Raw genomic sequence first — 14,097 nt, 5'->3', positions numbered from 1 at the left:
CAAGCAGACCAAGAGATGGAGGGATGGAAGGGTAAATCTGAAGTAGACTGATATAATTCTTTTTCATAGTTTAGTTATCATACTGGAAAAGAATATGAAGTAATTGCTGGTAACAGCAGTTAGAAACTTCTTAATATCCTTTAAAAATGTTTCAGAAAAGAGGAAGCTAGCATGAGGCCTGATTTAAAATGGCAGTATTTAGAAAAGAATACGTTGAATGAACACATAAAGCTAAGTGCTGTTGTCCACACAGGAGATGAGCAGTACGTGGAAGTGTTTTGTACGTGCATTTCCAGGGTAGCATTTGGCTATGTAGAATGGTTCAGAATGACTTCAACTCTACTTTCTTTGTTTCTTAGGACTTGTCACGAGGCTGCGGTACCCTGTTAGTACAAAGGGGAAGAATGCACCAACCACAGCAGGCTTCAGCTATGGTAACTCTCGCTTTGTGCTTGCACTGGCGAATTTCCCTCAAATCCTTAGAATCTTTTATCACTGAACAGATTTAGATGTGTAAAATCCCACTCAGCTGAACTTTTTAAAAAATAAGCTAACTTTTATAGTTTGGGTCTTTAAATGATTATGTTTCATTGCTACTATAAGCCTAAGTTTTCAATTTTATTTGTAAAAGTTTTTGTTTTTCTTTTAGTACATGTTTGTAGTACACAGTGATTACACTCCTCATGGGGAGTTAGTGTACCTTTACAGAACACATCTCAGTTCTTTGCTTCTCCCCTCCTCTCCTTTCTATCTCTCTCTCTCTCTCTCTCTCTTTTTTTTTTTTTTAGTGGGACCAAGGATTGAACTCAGGCCCTGGCACTTGCCAGGAAGGCGCTTATTCCACTGAGCCATCTGCCCGGCCCCTCCTTTCCATCTCTGGATCTCCTTGCCATTTGCAGAAGATCTGTCTCCCTATTTTCTAGTATTTATCTTTTATTTTGCTCTTCGTTGGTATTCTGGGTTTTCCATGTAAGAGAAACTATCTTATGTTTAAACTTGTGCATCTGATTTATTTCACTTAGCATTATGGTCTCAATCCACAAATAATTCAGGGTTATCCTTCCTTATGGCAGAGTAGGTTTTCTATTTTTATCACTAATAATTCAGTAAAAAACTTATTTTTTGTCTTTTTCAGAGAGGGTCTTGCTATGCAGTTCAGGCTGGCCTTGAGCTCACTATGTAGCCCAAGCTAGTCTTGAGCTTGAAATGATCCTCCTCCCTCAGCCTCCCGAGGGCTGGGATTATCAGTGTGCACCACCACATCCAACTAGTAGAAAACTTTTTGTGAATATAAATTAATTTTAGAGCATTACATCTAAAACAATTATAGCCTTTTCTGGTCTGCATTGGCTTTGTAGCTTCCTCTCTGGAATGTCAGGGCAGAGGTAACAGAGAAGGCTTTCAACTTGATTGTTTTTGTTGCTTCTGGCAGAAGCCTTTTAAAATAGCAGGGTTTTGTTTTTTTTAAATGTATTTAGCACAGTCTACAGGATCTCACTACACAGATCCAACTGGTAGTGATCCTCCTGTTTTCAGCCTCCCAAACACTGGGATTACAGGTACACGCCACCATGCCCAATCTCAGTCACTGACTCAGCACGTCCCAGGGGTGGAACCAGCACTGCATGCCAAGGTCCCTGCATCTGCCTAAGCTGGTGCTTTATCTGATGAGGTATCTGACCGGCCCTAAAATAGCAGGTTTAATTCTAACTCAGTAAAGTGGAAGAAGAAGAAAAAAAAAAATCCAGAGTGAAGAGTGATAAAGGAGGAAGTCTGTGTATTTTGAAGCACTTTGAGACCCTATTTTTACATGAAACAAATGGGACACACATGCATAAATATCTCATCTTCTCCCTAATGTGAGACACTGAAAGAATAAGTGAGGTTAAAATGTGCATAGATATTTTGAGATAGAAAAAATTGTTCAAAAGGAAAGAGGCAATAGAGGGAGGGGAAGGGGAAGGAAATGAGGGGAAAGAAAAAAATGAAAGAAGGCAAAATAGAAACAAAGCTTTATAAATAAGAAAGGGAAGAGAGGGGTTGAGGGAGGGGAGGGGAAAAGAAAGAAATCAGGACATCTCATATGCCCTAGGAGGATTCATAGAGTGAATACAGTCATTTTGTACCTAAATTGTGCCAATAAAATAATGAAATACGCCACCATGAAGTACCTTAGCTTTCAGTCCACTGAAAGCAGCCCCTTATGCAGAATCTCCCCCTCCTGAGCTCCTTTGCCTGTGTGTCCTGTGACACTTGGAAGGGGAGCAGGGAGCTGCCACTGGGCTGCGGCTGTGCTCCATGCTTCCCAGCGCTTCCAACTTTGAGGTTGATCTTGGTTAGCCTTTCCCTCCTCCATGCCATTGACCGCCTTCTCCTTAGTAACTGCTGTTGCTTTCCCTCTGTCTTACAGAGAAGTGGGAGATTAACCCTTCAGAGCTGACCTTTATGCGGGAGCTGGGGAGTGGGCTCTTCGGAGTGGTGCGACTGGGCAAGTGGCGAGCCCAGTACAAAGTAGCCATCAAAGCAATTCGCGAAGGGGCCATGTGTGAGGAGGACTTTATAGAAGAAGCTAAGGTGATGATGTAAGTCACCGTCTCCTTCTGGGCTTTGCTTTTGTATTAAAGAGCTGTCCCTCCCCAGCCAACCCACGTACCCCTTTCTTTGCTTCTCATAACTCTGAATATGACCTCATACCAGGAAGCTGACGCACCCGAAACTGGTGCAGCTCTATGGCGTGTGCACTCAGCAGAAACCCATTTACATCGTCACCGAGTTCATGGAACGAGGCTGCCTTCTGAATTTCCTCCGGCAGAGACAAGGCCTCTTCAGCAGAGACATGCTGCTGAGCATGTGTCAGGATGTGTGCGAAGGGATGGAGTACTTGGAGACTAACAGCTTCATCCACCGAGACCTGGTAACCAAGCACCCCTGTCCTCCCGTGAATTCCTGGGCCTGACCTCTGTCTCACTGGCTCGGCCGATGGTCAGTGGTATATTTAAAAAGGACCCAGTTTTTGTTTCTAACAATGTTTTGGCTCGTAATTTTAAAGGAAATATTTTTTATGAACTCTTAATAACTTATAACTTATCTCCAACCAAGCTTTCATACATTACGTGATCTCCTGGAAAAATCCAGTGAGCTAGCTAGTCATCGAAGGTTTATTACCATTATTGTTTTCGAGATAATAGATCTGGCTTCAGGGAAGTGAAATCGCTTGCCTAGTAGGATAAAATAGAGAAGTTAGGGTTGGCCTGCCTCTGACACAATCCTAAACTATTCCACCTCCCACACTTTACACGGAGCTGTCTGAGAAATTCTTTAATTTCTTTTCTTCCTCAAACCACCAGGAAAAGATGGAGGCTCATCTGGAAGTTACAGAAAAAGAAAGCTGGTACTGATTTTAAAATAATTGTGATGGAGACAAATCTGAGTCATTAGTAAGAAAATGGATGTATCTTGAGACTGTAGTGCTAAGTGAAATAAATCAGGCACAGAAAATTAAAAATCACAGTTTCTTCTATATGAGAAATCTAAAATACAAATAGTTTAAAGAGAAAAATAAAAGAGATGCTAGGAAACAGGGAGGTAGACTTCATGGAGATATGCAGGGGTCTGCGATGGGGAGAAGGGAGGGCAGGAAGGCGAAGGGAAAGTAAAATGATTAAAATGCGAATGTGTCTGCCAGTTCCCCAAGATAAGTGCAATCATGTATTGCACACAGAGACCAATAAAAGCTATCACAGTGTATGCCTGGGGCACAAGGCCTTGTCCGACAGGCAGGGTGCGTGATTTATGGTGATTAGTCTCAGTGGTGAGGAAGAGCAGCTCTTAGTTATCCTGGTACTCATGAACTAGTCACCTTCCTCTTTTGGTGCAAGTTGACTATCTGCATGAGTGTGGTAGACTGTTCATGTTACACACAGACCTTGTCTTAGCAAAAACAAGTTCTGATGTTTTTGTGTCTGTGATACTAGTAATAGTCCGCAGTACCCATGAAGGAAGATTCTCATGCTTTTCTTTCCGCTGGAAGAATCCCACTGACCACTGAGTGGAGGCACAATGGGTGTCTTCTGAGGAAGGGAGGCAACTAACAGTTGAGAATCTTAACATGCACTTATCAGGAGAAAAACTCGTGTAAGTGGTACTGCCACATATATAAAAGAAGATTGTGAACAGTCAGGAAGAAAACTGCATTCTGCTCTTGGGTTACAGTGTTCAAAATATCGCTTCTTCCTTTGGAGACATGCCATGTTTTTCTACCAAATTATTGTCTTAAACTTTGAAGAATGAGCAAGAAGTACAATTTAAAAATCCAGATATTTTCTATGACAAGTTGAGAATATCATATTTTGTTTTTTAAAATTATGTCTTGATATCCTGGAAAGCTCATAAATGATGAATGGGACACTGTTTAGATGCAAGCATTCTTTTTTAAAATGTATTTAGTATGGGGTCTACAGGGTCTCACTACACAGATTGGACTCATAGTGATCCTCCTGTTTTCAGCCTCCCAAGTGCTGGGATTACAGGTGAGTGCCACCACAGCCAGTCTCAATTGTGTCTCAGTGTGCCCCAGGGTTGGGGCTGGCATCAGCATGGCACACTGGGGTTTGAACCCTGATCCACTTTAGTCCACTGAGCTATCTGGCTGGGCTTTACAAGCATTTTTTTTTTTGACAGTTTAGGATTAAGGTGGCTGATCACTGGTTGGCCATCATCTTGCTGGTTCTTTGTTACTAAACTCACTACTGAGAACCTGGTTGAAGGCCTTCAAGAGACGGTGATACTTAGTAAGAAAATCACATAATTTAATGAGAGTAGAGCCAGAAGGAGAAAAATGGATCACTCTTCCTATTGGCCTTTGTAAAGATGATGTGATAACACTTTATTGACAGTGTGACTTTCTGACCCATTTTTTCTTCCTATTATTTTATACATGCACTAGAAACACTTTCATGGGGATAAAAATAATTTATATGAAGATATTTCTACCCTTTTAAAATATTGAATGAATTATAGTCAATGATAGAATAAATTACATTTTTCTAGTGTTGTTGTGAAATTTTTAAAAAGTACTATGTCACTACTGTTTTTCAGGCTGCAAGAAATTGTCTAGTGAACGAGGCAGGAGTTGTAAAAGTGTCTGATTTCGGAATGGCGAGGTATGGTTGAGTACACGTGCTTGGAAGTCATATTCACACACACACACACATTGCTATGTGGAATTAATAAGTGTGGTAATTAATAAGGAAATTTTAACAGTTCTGAGACAAATATATTAAAATAACCAGAAACTGTGGTGTTAATAATTCTCTCCACTAGGTGGTAGAAGAGCCTGCTAAGTACACAACTTTTCACCCTGGTTTTCACAAGACTTTGGCGGTCAGAGGCATAGCTTAAACTAAGTCTGCAGTGCTTTGATGACTTAATTTTCGTAGTTTCAGTAGAGTGATTTGAAAGACCATAAAAAGTAGTTTGTCTCTTTTGCACCTCCATTTCTTTTTTTTTTCCTGCTAAGGACATTTATTTATTTGTATCAATTTTACACACACACATATTTATTTATTCATTTATTTATATTTTTATTTATTATTTATTTCCATAATTTTATTGACAAATAGCAATGAGACAGTCTGAAATCAAATTGATAGGACAGTTTCAATAATTAGCATACCGCATACTCTCCTTCCAGTGGTTATTTGCTGTACAAGATGCAGACATTATATCCTATTTGCAAACACTATTAGAACAAATCCCTCTACTCATTAAGAGAATGTAACTATATATCTATTCTAACCATTATCCCAACAAAATGGACATTCATCTGTATCCCTTTTTTTTTTTCAGTTCTGTCATTTGAATATTATAGGTGTATGAACTCAGCAAAATATTCCAAAAGAGTCCAGTAGTCCGTAGTAGTATTGGGTCTTCTGCTTGATTGGCAATGTCAGAAATTGTTGACCTGAGTCCCTTACAGCTCAACATAACAGCATGGCTTTACTTCTTTGTGTGTGTGTGTGTGTATGTGTGTGTGTGTGTGTGTGTGTACTGGTACTAGGATACAAGTCTCTTTTTTTGTTTGGCAGAACCAGGGATTGAACTCAGACCCTTGAGCTTGCCAGGCAAGCGCTTATTCTACTGAGCCATCTCCCCAGCCCCAGCTTTACTTCTTATACTTCATTTTTATACTTTTCTGTTGGATGGTTACAACCAAGATAAAGCAAGACCTATGCAACAAGAGTTGTAGCTTTGGATCTGATAAGGTCAGTCAAATCTCCTCAGGATTTATCCTGAGACTCTGTACCTCAGATTGTAGATCCTTTGTCAGTGTCAGCCATGTGGATGAGTCAGGGCCATTGCTTGGCCAATGTGCTCTCTGAGAAAGCCTGAGAGAATGTTGTCTCTCCATGTGACTCTCCTTAGGCACACTCTACATCATCGATCACTTTCCTTTTTGGTCCCATAATCTCCTTGATGAGAAAATTTGGGACACTACCGAATTACATGTCATTACAGTACAAGTTCCCATATGTCCTGAGTCTTAATTGACCTGGAAGGCTAGGGCTAAAATGTTGGCTTTCCTTGTGGCCCTCCTTTTTCTCTAATTTTTGGTCTGCAAACTTAGGTTGTTAACCCTCCAGAAGACAAGCTTGTTGTTATTACCATACAACCTAGGCTGTTAAGCTTAACCTCACTATCTGTCTATCAAATATCTTAGGCATAACATGGAACAGGTATTTTTCATCAAGCTTTGATATGTTAAACTTTAAGTCCCTATAGAATATGATGAAAAAACATTTTAAAAATTAAAATATATTTTAAAAATAGGCATAAAGAATTATATAATTCTTATGTTTACACATAAGTCCAGAAATCTAACCATATACAACCTTGTAGCAGGACAGTCCCGCAATATTCCTTTTCCTGTCTCTTGCCTTCATTCACCACCCCCTTCTTTTTGAACAGTCATCTACCTGAGAGACAGCACAGCAGCAACTGGCATGTCATGACAAACAGCCCATATTCAGAAGACCAGAATGACAGGCACTCCAAGCATGAAACCACTATTACAGATTACCGTCTGCAGTGCAGTTGCTTAGTTCACAGGTGTCAGTACATATAGTTAGTCAGGGTGAGAATCTTTCCAATTAACTGCTAGATTCAAAAATCTTCCAAAGATTCTCAGGATCATTGCCTTACTCATCTTCTACATATAACTGTATGGCTTGCCACTGTCATGTTTCCTATGAAACATGCACCTCCATTTCTCCATGCATAAAAATGTGAGGTACGTGCTGCATGCCAGGCACAACCCCAGGAACCAGAGTGGAGACTGAGCTTTGTGCACCGCCACACAGTGCACTGTCTGCTCTGGAGGAAGAAGAAGCAGAAGGGCTGTGAGCAGTGTGTGTGAGAGCAGGGCGTGCCAGCAAGCGATGGCCTGCTGAGCCGCCCTTCGCCGCTGTTCCACCTTCAAGCCAGCAGTGCAGCGTGCATTTTTAAATGGCTGAAGAAAATTCAAAGACTAGTTTGAAGACTTTTTGAAATGCCTATCGGTGTTCATAAAAGTAGTGTTGTTGAGACAGAGCATTGCGTATTTGCCAAGGTGTGGTCTGTGGCGGCAGTGCTGCACAGGTGCAGTTGACAGTTGTCCCAGGGACGTGGGGCCTGTGGGATCTGAATGACTGTGCATTGTATCTGGCCCTTTTCAGAAAAACATCTGGTAAAAAGAGGCCATTATCTCTTCAAGAGAGATAATTTAGGGTGGGACAGGAGTGATGGCTGCTTTTTAGATCTAGTGGCGGGAAGACTTTCTGTGAGACCCCAAGGGAAAAGTAACCCATTAGTGAGAATCTAAGCATGAAGTTTTCCAGGTGGAAGGGGCAGCAAGGGCAGAACTTGATGTCTGGGATGAGTTTGGGCCACTCAGGAAACCAGAAGATGGCCAGGCCGCTGGCCCATGGGCAGCATGAGGAGCAGCAGAGTGGCAGCCGAGGACAGGCCCTGTGGAGCCATGGTCAGCTCCTGAGGAAGCTCAGGAGGGGAGGTCGGGGAGCCCTCACTATCAGCCTCTGCCCCCAGAGCTGCTGACCACCCGGTGCTCTCTGTGGTTCACATGAAGATGTTGAGTGTCTGGTGGCCTGTCCTCCATTTTCATATGTGCCTTCTTCAGATATTCAGCTTTTAGAAAATCCGTGTTTTCATATAATACATGGTTAAAGCATTCTTTGTGTACCAATTTCAGGCTCTCCTGACTGAGAACAACTTGACCCAACCCATTGTCTGTATTGGGAGCACTGTCTGCCAGGGACCATCTTTGTATTGTATAACAAAGGAAGCTCTTGCATTTATTTTAATATTTTCTCATGGCAACTTTTAGAAATTGTTAGCACATATAATGATAGATACATTCCCCTTGTAAATATGTACAGAACACATTACAGAAAGAGCTGAAGCCCTCACTTTTACCACCTCTGATCAAAGTCTCCCCAGAAAGAGCCACTGTTTGTTACTAGATTCTGTATGTCCTTCGGGAAGGACATAAATATGTACACATAGAAAAACGATATGGTGTTATTCTGATTATCTGTGTGAGTGGGAATATTGTGGTGTATAAATGTATTCACAACAACGTTTACATACTTCATTTTCCTTTTTTTTTTTTTAAGACTCAGTCTCATTTTGTCATATAAGCTGGCCTTGAACTCACTGTGTGGCACAGGTTGGGCTTGAATTTACGGCAATCCTCCTGCCTCGGCCTCCTGCGGGCTGAGAATACAAGTGTGCATCACCACACGCAGCCATTTTGCCTTTTCCACTTGCTTTCTTTGTACGCTATAGGTTCAAGTTGTGCTCGTGGAGTCCCAGAGGGCTCAAAGCATGTGTCTGCCCCTGCTCACCACTTCCTCTAGGGCAGCTCTCTTCTCACAAGTGCGATTTGGGTTAAAGAGCAAACTTGTTTTTAAAAAGTTTGCAAGCTGTTTTATTGTATTCTGCCTGTTCTGCCTAATGAAATTAAAAGATAAACAAAAATGAAAGTGTGGTTACTGATGTTTCCCTCTCATGTCCCTAAACGTGCCGAGAGGAAAATGGAAATCACCAGGTGTGGTCACTGAGGTGGCCTTGGGCTTCAGCTGGATGCTGAGGGGACTTTACAAGTGCATTTTTGATTATAAGGGAGCAAATGAGAGCACTTGTGGAAAGCACAGTTCGTACTTGAGATGTACAAGCCTCTGGCGTTCTTCCTCTAGGTATGTTCTGGATGATCAGTACACAAGTTCTTCTGGTGCTAAGTTCCCCGTGAAGTGGTGTCCACCCGAAGTGTTCAATTACAGCCGCTTTAGCAGCAAATCGGATGTCTGGTCCTTTGGTAAGCCCCGCACTCCTCATTTCCTCAGCTGTGCTCTGCGGAGGAAACCAGCACATCGTTCTGTAACCTTTATCTTTTTTCAGGTGTTTTAATGTGGGAAGTATTCACTGAAGGCAGAATGCCCTTTGAGAAAAGCACCAATTATGAAGTGGTAACCATGGTTACCCAAGGCCACCGACTCTACCGCCCGAAGCTGGCATCCCAGAATGTGTATGAGGTGATGGTGCGATGTTGGCAGGAGGTACAGATACTTCTCTTTCTCTTATTGAGTCTCTAAAGCACTTTGCGGTGGGCCAAGTGGGTAGACAATGTGCAGCCTTTGTAGCCAAGGAAGGTGCGGCATGTGTTATAGTGACATCAAGCTGTCAGTAGGACACTAACCCCCTCACTTCAGTTCTGAGTGATGAAAAGACCTAGAAAGTGCTAATTTAATAAATTCAGGCTGCTCTCTTAGTCCCACATGACAATCTTTCCCTGGTTGGGTGAGCCAGGGACAGGGAACGGGCCTGGGGAAGTTGCTCTCTTCCTTTCTGTGAGTCACTTGTGGAACTGAAGTATCCTTCATTCACTGAGGAGAATTTCTCCCTCCAAACTTCAGCTTCCTGAGATCTCTTTACTCATTCTCAGGGAATTCTGGATGTCACTTCATGGAAGAGATTAGGCACCAAAACAACTTTTGAAAAACAGTGACATTGACTGGTGTGTATGGGGCCTGTACTGAGTACTTTTGATTAGTTCTCACAGCAGCCCTTTGAGGTGTGGAAGCTTCTATGGTGACCATTTTGTAGATGAGAAGATTTAGTAGGCTCAGGAGGTTGTGGCTTGCCCTGGCCCAGTTACAGCAAGTGCCTGTCTGAGCCCATGGCCTAGCCTCACTGTCACTTGCTGTAACACCTCCCACCTCCTGAGAGCACTGGGGTGGGCAGAGACTTTCTGGGCAGGAAATGGCACTGGGGGCAGGAGGAAAACAGCTTAGAGATGGGGAGGTAGTTATAAACATAATGCATACTTGAGGTAGAAGAATCTGATTTTTTTTAATTAATTTTATTGAGAAACAAATAGCAATGAGACAGTTTCAAAACCACTTAGTAGGACAGTTTTAATAATTAATACATTGCATATTGTCTTCTTAGTGGTTCTTCATAGTACAAGATGCAGACATGATATTCTATCCAAACACTATTAGTACAAATCTTTCTTCTCATTGAATTAAGTGAAAATAGCTGTATATCTACCCTAACTATTTTGTATATACAGATACAAAATGGTCCTTCATTTGTATCCCCTTTTTTTTAGTTTTGCCAGAGAAGGGTATTCCCTTGCCATTTAAATATTGTAGGTATGTGAATTCAGCAAAATAATCCAATGTAGTCCAGTATTCTATAATAGTAGTGGGTTATCCGCAGGATTGACGGTGTCCGAAGTTGTTGACTTGAGCCTTTTACAGCTCAGCATATGAATGTCTTTACTTTTTATACCTCGTTATTATACTTTTCTGCTTGATAGTAAAGATCAAGATAAAACAAAACCTATATAGCAAGAAATGTAACTTTTGTATCTGACAAGGTCAGTCTAATCTCCTCAGGATTTACCCTGAAACACTGTACCGCAGTTTGGCCCTAGCCTTACAAGATCAGTGAGGACTCAGGACGTAGGAGAACCTGTACTGTAAAATCCTGTAACTCAGTGGTGTCCCAAATTTTCTGATCAAGGAGATTAAGGGGCCAAAGAGGAAAGTGATTGATGATGTAGAGTGTGCCTAACGAGAGTCACATGGAGAGAGAACATTCTCTCAGCCTTTCACAGAGAGCAAATTGGTCAAGCAATGGCCGTAACTCATTCACATGTTTGACAGTGACAAAAGAGAATCTAATTTAGAAGAGAGCCACGTGAAGCTTTCTGTGGAATGAAATTGGGGAATAAAGGATGGGGGAGAGAAGGTTACAGAGGCCTGTAGCTGAGCAGAACTTGATTTCACAGGCACAAAGGCATTCCAGGAGGTCCTTCCAAGGGGACGTGAAAGCATCCTGTAACTGATGGTAGTCTAGCAGCACTAGGAGGCACTTAGAGGAGAGACAGACGTGTGCGGAGATGCCTGCACCTTCCAGGCCCAAAGCTGCGATTTGCTTGCTATACTCTGCTGGGTTGTAAGAGCTGGAGCAATAAGACCTTTCCTGAGAGTGAATTCTGGCACCAACTGTTTTTCGTTTTTAATTGTAGAAACCAGAGGGAAGGCCTTCGTTTGCAGACTTGCTGCGTAGGATAGATGAGCTAGCTGAATGTGAAGAAACTTTCGGAAGATGAGTGGTGCTGCGAGCAAGGCCTTCCAGATTCCAGAGCCTGGGGAAGAAGAAGCTTGTGGCTGGATTAATTTGGCACCTGGATGTGTGGAGTGTTTAACTTACAAAGTTAAACAACTACAGCACTTACTTCTAGACCAGCCTTCGCTCTGTGACCAAGTCCTCCAAATTGTGGAATTGTTACCTTAGAACTGGTGACTAACAGCATGTGGGCCTTTGCTCAGGCCCTGGGCTTTGCCCATTTGGGGGATACACATGGGACCATGTCAGCTGGAGCAGGTAGAATGCCAGGTATTAGGGAAGGGGAGGGTGCTGTAGCCATGCCGTAGGACCCCCTCTCTTCCTTAGACTTCCACAGTGCCTGGAACACTGTCTGAATCAGGAATATACCTTGGATCTTTTTTTTAAATACTTTTTTTGTCCTTTTGAGACAGGGTTTCAGTATACAGTTCAGGCTAGCCCTGACCTTACTTTGTAGCCCAGGTTGGCCTTCCACTTACAACCATCCTCCTGCCTCAGTCTCTCGAGTGCTGGGATTATAGGCATGTGCCAACAAGCCTGGATTCAAAACTGTTCTTAGTATTACATTGAAAATATTTGTATGCTGTATGATTTTGTAAATACAAATAATATATAAAGTTATATATTTATAAGAAGCATGAGTTGTATTTTAATTTTGTAAAACTTTAACTCATTTTAGGATTAGAGACTCTATGAACTGGATATCTCCTTTTTTTGTGGGTAAATATTCCCTACCCAAGAGAGGAAAGGCTAGGCCCTCTTTTATCCCTCCTTTCACTTACGTAGACATGTCTGGGTATGCCTCCCCAGCCTCCACCCCCAGGGATCCCAGGTTACAGGCATATGACCTTGCCCACAGCGGCCACAGACGAGTGGAATCAGGTGAAAATTTGAACATGGGAATGAGTTGGTTCCTAAATGTTAAGAATTTGCTCTCTTATCTGAGAGAGGGTTCTCACCTTTATCCACCTCTAAGATACCAACTGAATCAGAGCCTCCCTTTGGCCTCACAAACCTAATGGAAGAGATCCCCTCCCACTTGCCAGGGGCAGAGAAGAGGTCAATGCTTTTTAGGTATTTGTCATGGTAGAAAGCTGAGGAAGACATGGCATCTCCCTGAGGAGTTCTGTCTCCTCTGGGGACTGCCATGGTCTTTTCCTGCACTGTGAAGCTTTTGATGAACATGCAGGAAAGAGCCGGCTGCTTTGAGTAGCTCTTCAGAAACATAGTTTTGGCCAGGGAGATAGCTCAGTAGAATAAGCGCTTGCCTGGCAAGTGTAAGGGCCGGAGTTCAATCCCCGGTTCTGCCAAAAGAAAAAGCAACATAGTTTTGGTCTGGAGTCTGCCTGGCAGCCGGCCTGCTGGAGGCTGTGCTCATCATGTTCTTGGACTTTTTATGAGAGAGAAAAGTCACAATTTCACACATTCTTTCTCTTCTTGCTGCTTAACTGTGTCCCCATCGCTAGCACATCCACACCTTGTAAGTAACTTGTAGGTCACCCCAGGAGCCGGCGCCGAGGAAGCTGTGCCTAACCATCCCCACCACCCCAGCCCGCTGGCCTTGAGCAGCTGTGGGGAGGAGAGGAGTGGTGGGGCAAGTGAGGGAAGGTGCAGCTCCTACCCCGGGCGTCATGGCCGGAAGACAAGACAATAGCTGGCAACTCTGGGAACATTATCTTTAAAAATCTTTCAATCATTTTTTCTAGATCTTAAAGAAAAAGCTTAAATAGCTAAGGCAAAAGATTAAGTAAAACAAAATAGAAGTATCCACCCAGAGTGCTAACAAAGATCTTAATCTACAAGGCAGGAAGTAGCAAGGGCAGTGTGACTCTGTGTTTCTTCACTGAAGTTGCCCCTTCATTAGTCACATTTGAGTTGTGTTTTCCTGGGGACTGAGTAAGACTGTCTCATGCATTTTGCATTGTTGGTATTGTGGTTCTCATATTCCTCAGCTGTGCCTAAGTTACTCCTAAGTGTAGTGAGTTTTTAAAAGTATCATTGGATTGTCTCCTCCTCCCTCCCAAATAAGGCAACTGACAGGTCGATCCTGAGTCCTGGGGCAAAATTTGAGATTCTAAAGCCTAGATTCCAGCTCTTTCTCTCACCTACCCTCTAACTTTGGGCCAGGTCCCTTATCCTGTCTGTTCCTTTATTTTGTTGTCTGCCCAGAAAAGGCAGTCTGACTTGATAATTTTTAGACCCTTTTTACAAAAAGTTGGTGATTTTTTTAAAATGTTGTTTGTAGTGACCACCTACACACATGGGAAGGAGGAAATAGTAGCGCGCCCCTGCAGAATGCAGAGGGCTGAACTTTCTGACGTAGGTCATGAGGGAGTCATTCACATGCTTTGAGGTTTCTAGAATAGGAAAATAGGTGTGGTTAAGTTTGCCCGTGAGAAACACCCT

General features: G+C 42.6%; 1 protein-coding gene across 3 annotated transcripts in view; it reads left to right on the top strand.

Annotated features, from left to right (window-relative positions):
• Tec (tec protein tyrosine kinase) overlaps positions 1–12,104 on the top strand; it is a 150,537-nt gene extending 138,433 nt beyond the window's left edge. For all 3 annotated transcript variants that reach the window (XM_004645667.2, XM_004645666.2, XM_023705997.1), the window contains 7 exons: positions 360–434; positions 2,411–2,582; positions 2,698–2,914; positions 5,098–5,162; positions 9,252–9,370; positions 9,454–9,611; positions 11,591–12,104. In XM_004645667.2, the coding sequence (XP_004645724.1) occupies positions 360–434; positions 2,411–2,582; positions 2,698–2,914; positions 5,098–5,162; positions 9,252–9,370; positions 9,454–9,611; positions 11,591–11,674 (890 nt within the window). In that variant the 3' untranslated portion in view covers positions 11,675–12,104. The remainder of the gene's footprint in view (positions 1–359; positions 435–2,410; positions 2,583–2,697; positions 2,915–5,097; positions 5,163–9,251; positions 9,371–9,453; positions 9,612–11,590) is intronic.
• The last annotated feature ends 1,993 nt before the right edge of the window (positions 12,105–14,097 follow it).

The sequence above is a fragment of the Octodon degus genome, unplaced genomic scaffold (genome assembly GCF_000260255.1).
Source record: "Octodon degus isolate 3935 unplaced genomic scaffold, OctDeg1.0 scaffold00235, whole genome shotgun sequence".
Lineage (NCBI taxonomy): Eukaryota > Metazoa > Chordata > Mammalia > Rodentia > Octodontidae > Octodon > Octodon degus.
The sequence above is the reverse complement of the archived record's forward strand: the minus strand, read 5'-3'. Positions and strand labels throughout refer to the sequence as shown.